This window comes from Lampetra fluviatilis, chromosome 59 (assembly GCF_964198595.1).
Source record: "Lampetra fluviatilis chromosome 59, kcLamFluv1.1, whole genome shotgun sequence".
In the NCBI taxonomy this organism is placed as follows: domain Eukaryota; kingdom Metazoa; phylum Chordata; class Hyperoartia; order Petromyzontiformes; family Petromyzontidae; genus Lampetra; species Lampetra fluviatilis.
Window position 1 is genome coordinate 4,597,149 of NC_136333.1, and position 12,756 is coordinate 4,609,904.

The 12,756-nt window shown below is 46.3% G+C and overlaps 1 protein-coding gene across 2 annotated transcripts; it reads left to right on the forward strand.

The window, feature by feature from the left end:
• Positions 1 to 1,640: 1,640 nt before the first annotated feature.
• MRPL46 (mitochondrial ribosomal protein L46) lies at positions 1,641 to 5,288 on the forward strand. Of its 2 annotated transcripts, none has more exons than XM_078880909.1 (3): positions 1,641 to 2,242; positions 2,987 to 3,160; positions 3,603 to 5,288. In XM_078880909.1, the coding sequence occupies exons 1-3, from the start codon at positions 1,672 to 1,674 to the stop codon at positions 3,890 to 3,892; spliced, it is 1,035 nt and encodes a 344-aa protein (XP_078737035.1). In that variant the 5' UTR covers positions 1,641 to 1,671; the 3' UTR covers positions 3,893 to 5,288. The 2 variants fall into 2 exon arrangements, with proteins under 2 accessions (XP_078737035.1, XP_078737036.1); XM_078880910.1 differs by having other exon boundaries at positions 2,993 to 3,160.
• The last annotated feature ends 7,468 nt before the right edge of the window (positions 5,289 to 12,756 follow it).

Sequence of the window (12,756 nt, forward strand, 5' to 3'; positions counted from 1 at the left end):
GTACCAAGTCGGATAGGGATAATTCTAGATTTGAAGCTTTCGCGACTGCAATGATTCATAACTCTTAGGATCTTTTGGTAAAGTCACGTAGGTGAAAATAGAATAATAAAATAATAAATGAAAATAACTCTATTTAGTTATAATAAAAAAATTAAAATAACTAAATTTAGTTATTTTCATTCATTTATTATTATTTGATTTGATTATTATTTTACCTACGTGACTTTACAGATAGGAAATAAAAAAGATATAACTTTTGTGAAGTAGTCACGATAAGTTTTTATTTGATTTGTTTATATAATACAATTGTTTGCATAAAGCAATTATAGTTTCGCAGAGTACAACGCGCTCAGATTCACTGTATTCTTTGTTTACTATTATACTCTTCTTAGGTTTTTTCGGTAAAGTCACTTGATACAGCTAATCTGGCTGTGACGGTCCCACCTGATGACGGAGACTTGTGTTGCCTCCGAAACGTCGTGATTTTTGTTTTTTATTTTATTTTACTTTCTACGTGACTTTACCGAAAAAACCTAAGAAGATGATTCCTTGCAGTCACGAAAGCTTCAAATCTACTATTATACTTACATTTTTCAAGCACCCCTCCCTCCCACCAATAGTCGACTCGTCCAGAGTGCCGTCGGTTTATAAGGGCAGTCGCCCTCCAGCGAGAACGAAGGGCGGAGGAGCCACGCTCACAACAACGAGTGGAGCGCTGGGTGGATAAAATCTAGCAATTTGGCAGAGTGGGGTGCATCTACCAATCATCTCAGTCAGCCAACCCATGGCACCTGCTGGGTCTGTCCCGAGACCTCCTCCTGTCAGCGAGCCTTCGACACTTCACGTGTCCTCAAAGTGCACCAGGCCTGGCACAGGCGCCGTGGTGACGTTTTCGTCATTTAGTGGCGAATTTTGGTGTTTATGGGCAGGCGCCCTCCAGCAACAACGGAGGGCCGAGGAACGACGCTCACAACAACGAGCGGAGAGCCGGGCGGGTAAAACGCAGCAAGTTGGCAGAGTCGGGGAGCACAGGTGGTGCATCGGCCAGTCATCTCAGTTGAACCACGGGCGTTCAACACTTTCACGTGGCCTTAACGTGCACCTAGCCTGGCACAAGCGCCGTGGTGACGTCACCTCCACTTTGTGGCGAATGCCGGTGTATGGGAAAGCCGCCTCTTATGGAAAAACAAAAGCACGACAACACATTCGTCAATAACACCACATTCAAAGGAAACAAATAAAAGCCGGGGTTTTGGACAATGGCCCTTATGACTCATCTGCTATGCAAACGGGACATTTGTCTAACATTTGTGCTTTGAAGGCAGCGTTGCATTTTGTTGCAAGATGTCTGCAGCAACGTGTTCATGAGCTCGGTGCCAATGTCGAGGTCTGTTAAACCAGGGCGAGAGAGGGCTCCAGCAGAAGAGTTGGTGTCGTTTTGCTGTGTTCCGTCAACCTAGGGGGCTCATCTGATTCCTCCAACGTAGCGCAACACTCCGAGACGCCCGCGGCTGCCATCTTACGTGGGGAGAGATTCCCGCAACCGACGCCGCCCCAATGCAGTACGGCCACTCTCCTACGTAAGATGGCGTCCGTGTTGCACGCGGCCCTCATTGCGTCACGAGCATCGTCATCGCCGCCCCGCAACAGCGTGCTCAGGTGCCACAAGCAATGGCGGCGCCCTTGACCACACTGGCCCGACGGCTGTCATCGTCCGCTGCGGGCTACGCGTCCCTGTGGCCTCGAGCTCAGAGGCCGAGCCTCGCTCTCGCCTCGTCCCGGCTGCTATTGCCGCCGCTGTCGCGTCCCTACGCGGCGGGCGCCGCCGTGCACGGTGGGGCTCGGCTACCGAGACCAGCCTCGCCTAGCGGCTCCGCGGGAAAGAGTGGCATTTCACGGCGGGGAGGCGCTAGGCCGCAGAGTCCCGAGACGTCGGGGACGCCGCAATGGAGGCTGTTCGCGGCCGCGTGCGTGGAGCGTTACCCGCGCCTTTCCCAGGAGCTGAGCGCGGAGGAAAAACTGTTCGGGGAGCTGGTGCAGCAGATCGAGCTGGAGAGAAGCGCGCTCTCCGACCACGAGATCCAGCTGGTGGAGGATGCGGCGAGGATTCAGATGCGCCAGGCTAACGAGGAGTTGGACTCGGACGACGAGGATGATCGGCCCGGCATCGTGACGGCCGAAGATAAGGAGGACGTGTACGAGCAGAGGCTCAAGCAGTTCCAGCCCGGATCCAGAGTCACTGGTAGTCCTCCGCTCAGTGGCTCTAACTCCCCCTGCCTTGTCCGATCCTGAGCTTTCGTCTCAATTTCACGGAACACAACCCCCTCCCACCCTCTTCTTTCATTCAAGTCGCTAAGCAGCACGTTACTTTTTCAGCTTCTTGGTACACGCATATACAGGAGTTGAACTTTTGAAAGCAGTTTCTATGTGTGATGAAGACCTAATGATTATTTTCGGGTTTTTAGCAGAGGTGTGGACTCGAGTCATGTGACTTGGACTCGAGTCAGACTCGAGTCATGAATTTGATGACTTGCGACTCGACTTGGACTTGCATAACAATGACTTTGTCCCACCTATGAGATGTGGACTCGAGTCATGTGACTTGGACTCGAGTCAGACTCGAGTCATGAATTTGATGACTTGCGACTCGACTTGGACTTGCATAACAATGACTTTGTCCCACCTCTGGTTTTTAGTATGCGATTATCACCAATGTTAACGATGCCTAAATGTGCATCCGTGTAATATGTGAAAAGGAGCCGTGCACAGCGTATGATTTAAGAACCAATACTCACCGTGCGTGGGCCTGTCCGCACAAATTTTTGTAATGTATTTAAGTTGGTATGATGGGTAGAAAATTAATAATACAAAACGTAATTCACTACTTTTTATTATATGTCTTCTGACATTTCCTGTAGTTTATTCCCGTAAGACGTAATAACGGTTAATGTTATAATGGTCAGGGCGTGTGTGTCCCCACGGGCAGACGCAGACACTCGTGACGACCGCACATCGCTGGAGCGGCGCCTGGACGACAAGCTTGTGCTGATAGTGCAACAGCGACTGGGTCAGGAAGACGTGTGGCTCCTGCCGCAGGTGGCGTGGAACGAGGGCGAGACGCTACGCGACACAGCTGAGAGAGCACTCGGAGACGCTGCGGGTGAGATAGAGGGTGGCAGCTAGCTGCCCGCTGTAGCGCTCGCATATTCTTCACTGCGCCCACCACATCACGGCAGCATCATTGCACCATCATCATAGCACCGCTGCACTACAACCATATTACTGAACGTGCCCGCGAGTGATGAAATCAGCTTGTTAGAGGGATGAGGGTGGCAGCTAGCTGCCCGCTGTAGCGCTCGCATATTCTTCACTGTGCCCACCACATCACGGCAGCATCATCGCACCATCATCATAGCACCGCTGCACTACAACCATACTACTTAACGTGCCCGCGAGTGATTAAATCAGCTTATTATCATGTGCGAGGCGAATTGTTACGTCTCAAGGCTATGAAAGATGTCGATGGCTTGGGAAGGCTTTTATCTCGGAACGGGATTGACCATGGTTGATGATGCTGATGACGACTGTGTGTGGCGGCGCAGGTTCTGGGCTGCAAGCTAAGTTCATGGGAAACGCGCCGTTTGGGTTCTACCGCTACAAGTTCCCGGTCGCCATGCGTCAGCCCAGCGCCATTGGAGCCAAAGTGTTCTTCTTCAAGGCAGTGCTGCTGGGCGGTGATGTCACTGGCACTGTCACTGATGCTGGTGCCACCGCGGGGCCGCGCCACGTCTGGGTGACGCGGCGCGAGCTGAAGGACTACCTGAAGCCTGCGTACCTGAAGGCCGTCGAGAGCTTCATCATGGACGTTGAGACGCACGGGCCGGCAGAGTGAATGTCTCCCGTGTGTGTTTTCTGGTTGTACCACGTGTTGTTCAGCGTGATCTCCGGCCTTTGGCTCTGCGTACGAGGAACTTCTTTAGGAACTGCAAGCACGTGGTTGCAGACAACATTCACCGAATTCTATTATATTCTTGCATGTGGAAACATGTCCAGAGGCCTGCTAGCCACAAGAGGGCTTCAGGAGAGAGTTGGCATAGTTTTGCCATTCCTTTGGAGGAGCGCAGACGACAGTGGTTATGTCATATGGTCCATAGTTTGGGTTAAATGGCCACAGTCGCACTGTGACTTGTCTTTAATTTTACATGAATTAAAATGTTTGCAGCGGCCTGTTGATATTCTGATGCAGTTCATGGTCCACCAGTGTCTTCACAAATGACTGCGTTGTATGCAGGAAGCAGGTTGGAAATGGAGCTGACGACCCAAGAATGGGTCATCGCCGGTTAATGTTGTTGCTTTACAATCCATTAAATGGTTAAATTGTCAGAGCTTAAATTCAGCCAAATCACAGTCATTGGAGAACTGGGCCGAGACCATAAAGCCACTATACTTGAATTTTTTTTTTTATTATCCATAATGCTGAAGTTTTTTGCACCATGTTATGAGAGCTTTTCCAGGAACTAAAAACTCCCAGCACGTGGAGCAAAACATTTGGCATCACGCTGAACATTGCAGTACAACCTGAAAATATCGTAGAACTGTACAGCACAACCGTGAAAACCCACACATGCGTGAATCTCATCACGTGTTTGCACCCCAGCATATATCTTCCAATGAGGCTTTTTTATGCAGGGCTTAATTTCAGCTGGTTCTCTGGTTCAGCGGCCCAAAAAATATATTTGTAGCTGACACATCACATCCATTATACTTCTTGCTATGGCTGTGGCTACTTGTCATGTGCCACCTACTCTGGTCTACCAGTGACCCAGAAAATATTGGGTGATAAAATAATCCCTGCGTATAGCAATTGCTTCCCACCGATAACCACAATTTGGTTGTCACAATTCGGGGCCCAAGAGTAGTAACAGTACATATGGTATTCCCAGTTAAGTAAAACTGATTGTCACATTTACTTATGCAGAGCCATGCTTTCGACCATCTTTCAACACAATACACCTGCTGGTAGCAAAAACTGGCAGCAATGAAACCAACCCAGCGCACTTTTAATGGAAAAATTAGAAATGAAGTCTACATAATCTTGCCTTGAGCCTGGATTTTCAATTCAAGGTTTTTCAACTGGCAGTCCATGAGCCAGAAGGCCATTCTCGTGGCACACCGAGCTATGACCCACAGAAATATGGCTCGCCGAGGCAAAGAGAGATACAGGTTGTACTGGTAGGAACCCATTAGTTCCACCAGCCCACGGGATTATTGTGTCCGTCTGTCGTGCAGGGAGGGGCTGGGTGGGGAGGGAGGGGCTGGGTGGGGAGGGGGGGGGGGCTGGGTGGGGGAGGGTGGGAGGGGTGGGGAGGGGCTGGTCACCCCGTGGTGCCCTTATAAAACTTAAAGTTTAGCTTATTCACGCCGGCTTGTGCCCGCCCACAGTCGGGCATATTTGCGGAATACACCACGCCGCCATTGACCCTGGCCATTGACCGAGCAACCCAACGTTCCTACCAGCTCCCTCCGCAGGAATGTGTTTTGAGATGAGAGATATACAAGAGACTACAGGTTGGTGAAAGGAGTGGGGGCCCAGTACTGGTTTATATATCACTAATGTTAGCCATGGCCAGGAATTGAATTCAAGACAGTTGCCTAACCGCTGCCCCACCGCTCCACCCAGCCCTAACAGAAATACACGGCCAATTCGGCAAACCTCTCAAATCATGACCCCCCTGACCAGGATTATTTACTCTGAAGCTTTTCTGGGTAAATTACATGAAATATCTTTTTTTCCTAAACGATGCAAAATAAATAACACTTGCTAGTGTCTTTCATTATTTTGTTGTGTTGCGTTTTCTATCTTGTTTTAAACGTTTTTACTGTATGTTTACACTAAAAAGTTGTAATAAATTGGCTGATATAGTTAGATTTTCGAAGCTAAGATGATGAAGCCTGGTCAGTGCTCGAGTTTGAGACTGTATTGCTATGATTATGATTGTGCCTGTGGGCTGTATTGCTATTATTGTGATTGTGCCTGTGGGCTGTATTGCTGTGATTATGATGGTGCCTGTAGGCTATATTGCTATTGTGCCTGCAGGCTGTAGGCTGTATTGTTATTATTGTGCCTGTAGACTGTATTGATGTGATTATGATGGTGCCTGTAGGCTATATTGCTATCATGATTGTTGCTTGTAGGCTGTATTGCTGGGATTATCATTGTGCCTGTAGGCTGTATTGCTATCATGATTGTGCCTGTAGGCTGTATTGCTGGGATTATCATTGTGCCTGTAGGCTGTATTGCTATCATTATGATGGTGCCTGTAGGCTGTATTATTATGATTGTGCCTGTCGACCCCGACTCGGCACGTGCTTCTTTCCGCATCTCCCCCTACGTAAGATGGCGGTCTGGCCACTTCCGGTTAGCCTCCCGAATTCTGATGCGGAAATATCGAATCCAGTTTTGCTTGCCCATCCGGTGACATTGCTTTTGAGTAAAACATTCTTTAAAAATCGTATTGTTGCAACAACAACAAAAAAGTTAATTTTGGCTGTGCGCACGATTAAAGCAACGTCAAGCGGTGGTGACGTCATTAGCAGAACCTGAAGCCTTCGCTGTAGCCATCTTCAGTGGGGCATGTAGCATCGGGTTTGAAAATATAAAAAAATCTGTAACTTAATGAGCATTGTCTGCTCATGTATCCATACCGTGTCAACCCATACGGGTTACCCGTATTCTTGTACATGTAAATTGAGTTTTTAGGTCCATGCGGCAAAATAAATACATAGTGTTTCTCCCTTGTGATGGGACGTTGTAGGATAAACGTTGAGATTTTTAAAGACACCGGGTGACCAATAAGGTCTGAATTGGTCTATAATAAGGTTGGTCAACTGATAAGGGGTTGACAGGTATGCGTATCCATCAGCTGCACGGTCTTCCTTCGGGGAGTTGCATGCTTTCTCAGCAGCATTGATTCAAGGCCAACACGACCCTGCGTGTGTGTGTGTGACCTGTTCCGATATTCAGTGTCTCAGAGACACTGAATATGTCTCAGAGACACTGCCAGATGTTTGTAGGCCAGGGTCCTCTCTCGACGATATGGGTTCTGAGTGCGACACAAATTTGATACGATACCAGTACTCATTCAACAATCACTGCCTAAGTAATATTAATTTGATGAGTTATATTTTACAGCTCGGTATTTAGATGTGTTTTGTAGCCTTATGGCGTGGGGAGGGCCCCTCATCCAGCAGATTGACGAAGTCTGTGAGTTATTTTTGCAACGAGATTAGAGTTTTAAAAAATACCAAATTCATGAGTTTATATGTGGTGACTATATCCCTCCACCACCAGACAGATCTAATGAAATCACGTAGAAAAAATTCAAAGCTCAGCTTTTCAACATTTTAGTTTTGCTGAGAAACCAAATCAATTGGGGCATATTTTCCCAACGTGACAACTCGATTTCATTGGTTCTGTCGGGTGGTGTTGGGTTATAGTTAAAATGTGACATACCCAAACGATCCCACCCAAAATTAAGCAAATATTCATAATCAACGTTTTTGGGTTTAGATCGCGGGCGAATTGCCCGATGATGCTGGATGCAATTACCAGCGAAACGTCGTACTCAAATTGTAAATGTTGTGGCTTCAACACACCGGTGGGCTAAAGCAGTGAACTATTTGTCTTTTGTCAACGTGACACTTTTTTACTGATTGGCCGTGTCGGGTGGTGGAGGGTTACGACACATTTATAAATAACGCGATCTAAACCCAAAAACGTTGATTATGAATAACATTGGTCGCGAAAGCCTACGTGTTAAGCAAATATGAATCAGAATATCTGATTTCTACATATCGGATTAATGCCTGTCAACTCCTTATCAGTGCCCTACTTATTACAGACCAATTCAGATCTTATTGGTCACCCCGTACCCTTATAAATCTCAACGTTCATCCTACAAAGTCACATCACAAGGAAGAAACACAAAACAAATAGAAAAACATTTTTTTGCCCCTATTGAAACGGCTGTACGCCGTATGGACCTAAAAAACTCAATTTCCCTGTACAAGAATACGGGATAAACCGTTATGGGTTGACAGCTACAGTGATACCTCGGTTCACGAACTTAATTCGTGAACTGACTCTGGTCGTGAACCGAATTGGTCGTGAACCGAGGCACATTTTCCCATAGGGTTCAATGTAAATCCGATTAATCCGTTCTGACCTATTTTTTTGGTTTTTGAAGCAGAAAAATACGAAACAAATGACAATACACGTCACTGTAGTACTGTACAGTATAGTAATGTATAAAGAGAGAACACTAACCTTGCTTGAGATGACTTCTGGCATGGAGGAAGGCAGGTGGGAGGCGGGTGGGAGACAGTAAGCACTCAAACGGGTGAACTGTACAATACAGTAAGTACAGTATTGTACAGTACAGTAGTACAGTACAGTACAGTATGTGCTAAAAAGCACACCAAAAATCAAAGTCACTGAAAGTGTCTTCACAGTACTTCTTTCTGTGTCTCTACGTCTCTCCACGATCTTCCTACAGGAAGTCACGACCACGTGACAACCTGAAATTAGCATAAAAATGGCCGCGGCTCCTGTTCGTGAACCGAAGCGGAGTTCGTGAACCGGAGCAGATTTTTATGAACTTTTCTGTTCGTGAACCGAGTTGTTCGTGAACCGAAGCGTTCGTGAACCGAGGTATCACTGTATTTGAATTGAAGAAGTATTGTCATAAACAGATATAGTAATAACAATCTTTGATTTACCAAACATAGCATTATTACAATTTGGACCAACTCTTGAAATACTGTTGAGTTTTGTACTAAATAAAAACAATTGTATTGACTTTTCTTGTTATTTTTGTTGCCAGCCCCTGGTCTCGACTGGTGACGGATTGTCAGGGAAGGGGGGCGCCTTGCTAGAGAGGACCTCCATCGTGGAGATGGAGCGATGAAATCAACCCACGTGCAGAGGTCTGAGTGAACTTGCGGCAATATCGCAAGAACCGCGAGACAGCAGCCAACAACAGCTTGGGCGGAATTAATCCAGCAGCGGGTAGAGCATGTCTCGTGATGACGATCTTCTTCTTATGGCTGATGATGAAGATGCAGAGCCAACAACGACAATTCCAAATTCAGGTGGTCAAGTCCACACAACCGCCGTGATGTCTCCTTCGTATTCGTGGATCGGGGCATTGCATCGTTTATACTGGAAGGAACCTCCTGGTTACACCAGCCCACAGAGGATTATTGTGTCCGCCGTGCAGGGAGGGGATGGGTGGGGAGGGAGGGGCTGGGTGGGGAGGGGAGGGTGGGGAGGGGCTGGGTGGGGAGGGGATGGGTGGGGGGTGGGAGGGGTGGGGCTGGGTGGGGAGGGGCTGGTCACCCCGTGGTGCCCTTATAAAACGCAACGTTTAACCTACTCACGCCGGCTTGTGCCCGCCCTCACAGTCGGGCATATTTGCGGAATTCACCACGCCACCGTTGACCCTGGCCATTGACCGAGCAACCCAACGTTCCTACCAGCTCCCTCTGCAGGAATGTGTTACGTTGTTCGGTTCGTTCTGGATGACCACAGTCGCACCCCCCTACTACTGGAGAATTGTTTTACATTTTCCATGTGTGCATGTGTAGGGCTGTTACGGGAGGGCTGTAAGTGCATACGATCCAATGGGTAACAAACACAGTGGGCGGAGTTACGGGAGTACACGGGGGGGGTGCCCGCAGCGACGTCCGCATCAGGCAGCCTGGGGGGTTGTGATCCTGATGGGGGGTATAAAGGGGGAGGACAAAGAGAGCTCGGGGCTCAGTCTGGGAACGAAGGAGGAAGAGTGAAGATCCTCTAGCTAGAGCCCTGTACACCCCTCTAGGCTGAAGCCGTTTGTTGCGGTGCGGGGGCCCACGCCACGCACGCGAGGCCAAGCATGTGGGGGGTCGACCGACTCGGAGGGTCCGTCGCTGCTCTCGCCTGATGTGTTGCCGGCTGTCCCACCCACAGGTGTACCGGGAATGACGGGCTCACGCCCTGGAACCCCCACAGGTGATGCCGACAGTCGCGCGACTTCAATCGCGACCTCACCTCAAATGGGACAGCCGCCACCGGATGGTCCGCCGTCCGGGGTTGCCCCGTGTGACGGGCCTGCGGCAAGGACGCGCGCTAAAATGCGCAGACTCTTATAATATACAGCAGGAAGAAAAAGAAAAAAAAAAACTTTTCTTATTTATTTTCCTTCACGTGTCATGGTTACTGTATGCTGCGTCGGTGGTGTGCTCCTTGCACACTGAGTGTGTTGTGTTGTGTGGGCGCGGTGTGTGTGTTGTGGGTGCGTTGTGTGTCGTGGGTGTGCTGTGTGTGATGGGGGAGTTCCTGGCTAGTTGTACATACGTGCTTACGGATTTCGTATTTATGCGGGGGGGGGGGTGCGTCGGACATTCCCTTCGGGGGTATGGTTGTTGTTCTTGTTGTTGTTCTGCTATTTGCATTTTGTTGAAAAAATGAGGCACACACGGGGTCGAGGGGTAATTGTTCCTTTATTTGGAATTGTTGCAGCCGGGACGGCTGCGAGCTGTAATGGGGGGGGTGATGTAGGGCTGTTACGGGAGGGCTGTAAGTGCATACGATCCAATGGGTAACAAACACAGTGGGCGGAGTTACGGGAGTACACGGGGGGGGTGCCCGCAGCGACGTCCGCATCAGGCAGCCTGGGGGGTTGTGATCCTGATGGGGGGTATAAAGGGGGAGGACAAAGAGAGCTCGGGGCTCAGTCTGGGAACGAAGGAGGAAGAGTGAAGATCCTCTAGCTAGAGCCCTGGACTCCCCTCGACGCCGCCCTTGTCAGGGCTGCAGAGGAGCGAGCCAGAGGCGTGGTTCCGTGAACCAGGGTTAGACCCTGGGACTCCGGAGACCGTAGCCCGACTCACCAGTGTCGGGCCAGTTAGCCTCCCCTAGCTCGTTAGAGGAGGACTTGGGGATAGGTGAGATTAGCTAGGGGGTATCCCCAGTTATCCGGGTGAGGGGGCCGCTACCCCCTCTAGTGTTGTCCTGTACCGATAAGCTGAAATAAATATACGTGTGCCTCAACCTGGGTGTCCAGCGTCTTCACCGGTACTTCACATGCGTCAGGTCTCCGCATCGACTGCCACGCTTCGTGCAGAGGATGCGGTTTAGGTTGGACCATGATGATGATATTCTTGGTTCTTTCGGGAAAGTCACGTAGAAGGGAAATAATAAAAATAAAACAATAACATTTTAATTTTAATAAAATACATTTTGTTTTTATTTTAATACAAAATAAAATTGTATTGTTTTTATTTTAATAAAACAATCAAATTTGTATTGTTTTTATTTTAATAAAACAATAACATTTTATTATTTTATTCATATTATTTCCCTTCTACGTGACTTTACCGACAGAACCAAGAATATGAATCCTTGAAGTCACAAAAGCTTTAAATCGAAACATGATGATGATGATAATGTTCAATTCCAACTATGAAGCCTGCAAAACCCCTTACCAAGATGCCTGACGGCGCCGCCGTTTCATCCTTTTGAGACGCCACTGGGGGGGGGAGGCAAAGATTTTCAATGCAAGCGGTGACCAGAGCCAAATAATAAGTAATATTTAAAAAATACTTTTTTTTAAACACGCTTTAATGGAATGTACCGTACTAGTAATGGCAGAACTCCACGACTCCAGAAAGTGGCCCCGAAGCTTGCCATAACGCAATGGACCGTGGTGATTTACAGCCAACCTCAGTTGAGCGTGGACAATTAGACCCAAGCCGAAACATATAAAAAATAATGTTTAAATATATAATTTTTATTTTTAATGGTAGAATATTGTATTGTCATCAGTATAACATAAGTATACCAAATTTGCAGTCGATAGCATATTGGGAAGTGGGTAAAAATTATCTTACAAGATTTGAGGATAAAACAGACAGAGCGAGTTAATAAAAGCGTGTTATAATAATAAAAAGCTTATAATAATAAAAAAACGTGTAATAATAATAAAAAGCTTGTAATAATGATAAAAAAGCGTGTAATAATAATAAAAAGCGTGTAATAATAAAAAGCGTGTAATAATAATAATAAAAAGCGTGTAATAATAAAAAGCGTGTAAAATAATAATAAAAAGCGTGTAATAATAAAAAAAACGTGTAATAATAATAAAAAGCGTGTAATAATAATGAAAAGCGTGTAATAATAATAATAATAAAAAGCGTGTAATAATAATAACAAAAAGCGTGTAATAATAATAATTAAAAGCGTGCAATAATAATGATAAAAAAAATACTTCAAATAATAATAAAAAGCGTGTAATAATCATAATAACAAAAAGCGTGTAATAATAATAATAAAAAGCGTGTAATAATAATAATTAAAAGCGTGCAATAATAATAAGCTTGTAATAATAATAAAAAGCGTGTAATAATAATAATAATTAAAAGCGTGCAATAATAATGATAAAAAAAACTTCTAATAATAATAAAAAGCGTGTAATAATAATAATAAAAAGCGTGTAATAATCATAATAATAAAAAGCGTGTAATAATAATAATTAAAAGCGTGCAATAATAATAATAAGCTTGTAATAATAATAAAAAGCGTGTAATAATAATAAAAAGCGTGTAATACTAATAATAAAAAGCGTGCAATAATATTGATTTAAAAAACGTGTAATAATAATAAGCGTGTCATAATAATAAAAAACGTAAAATAATAATAAAAATACGTTTCATAAT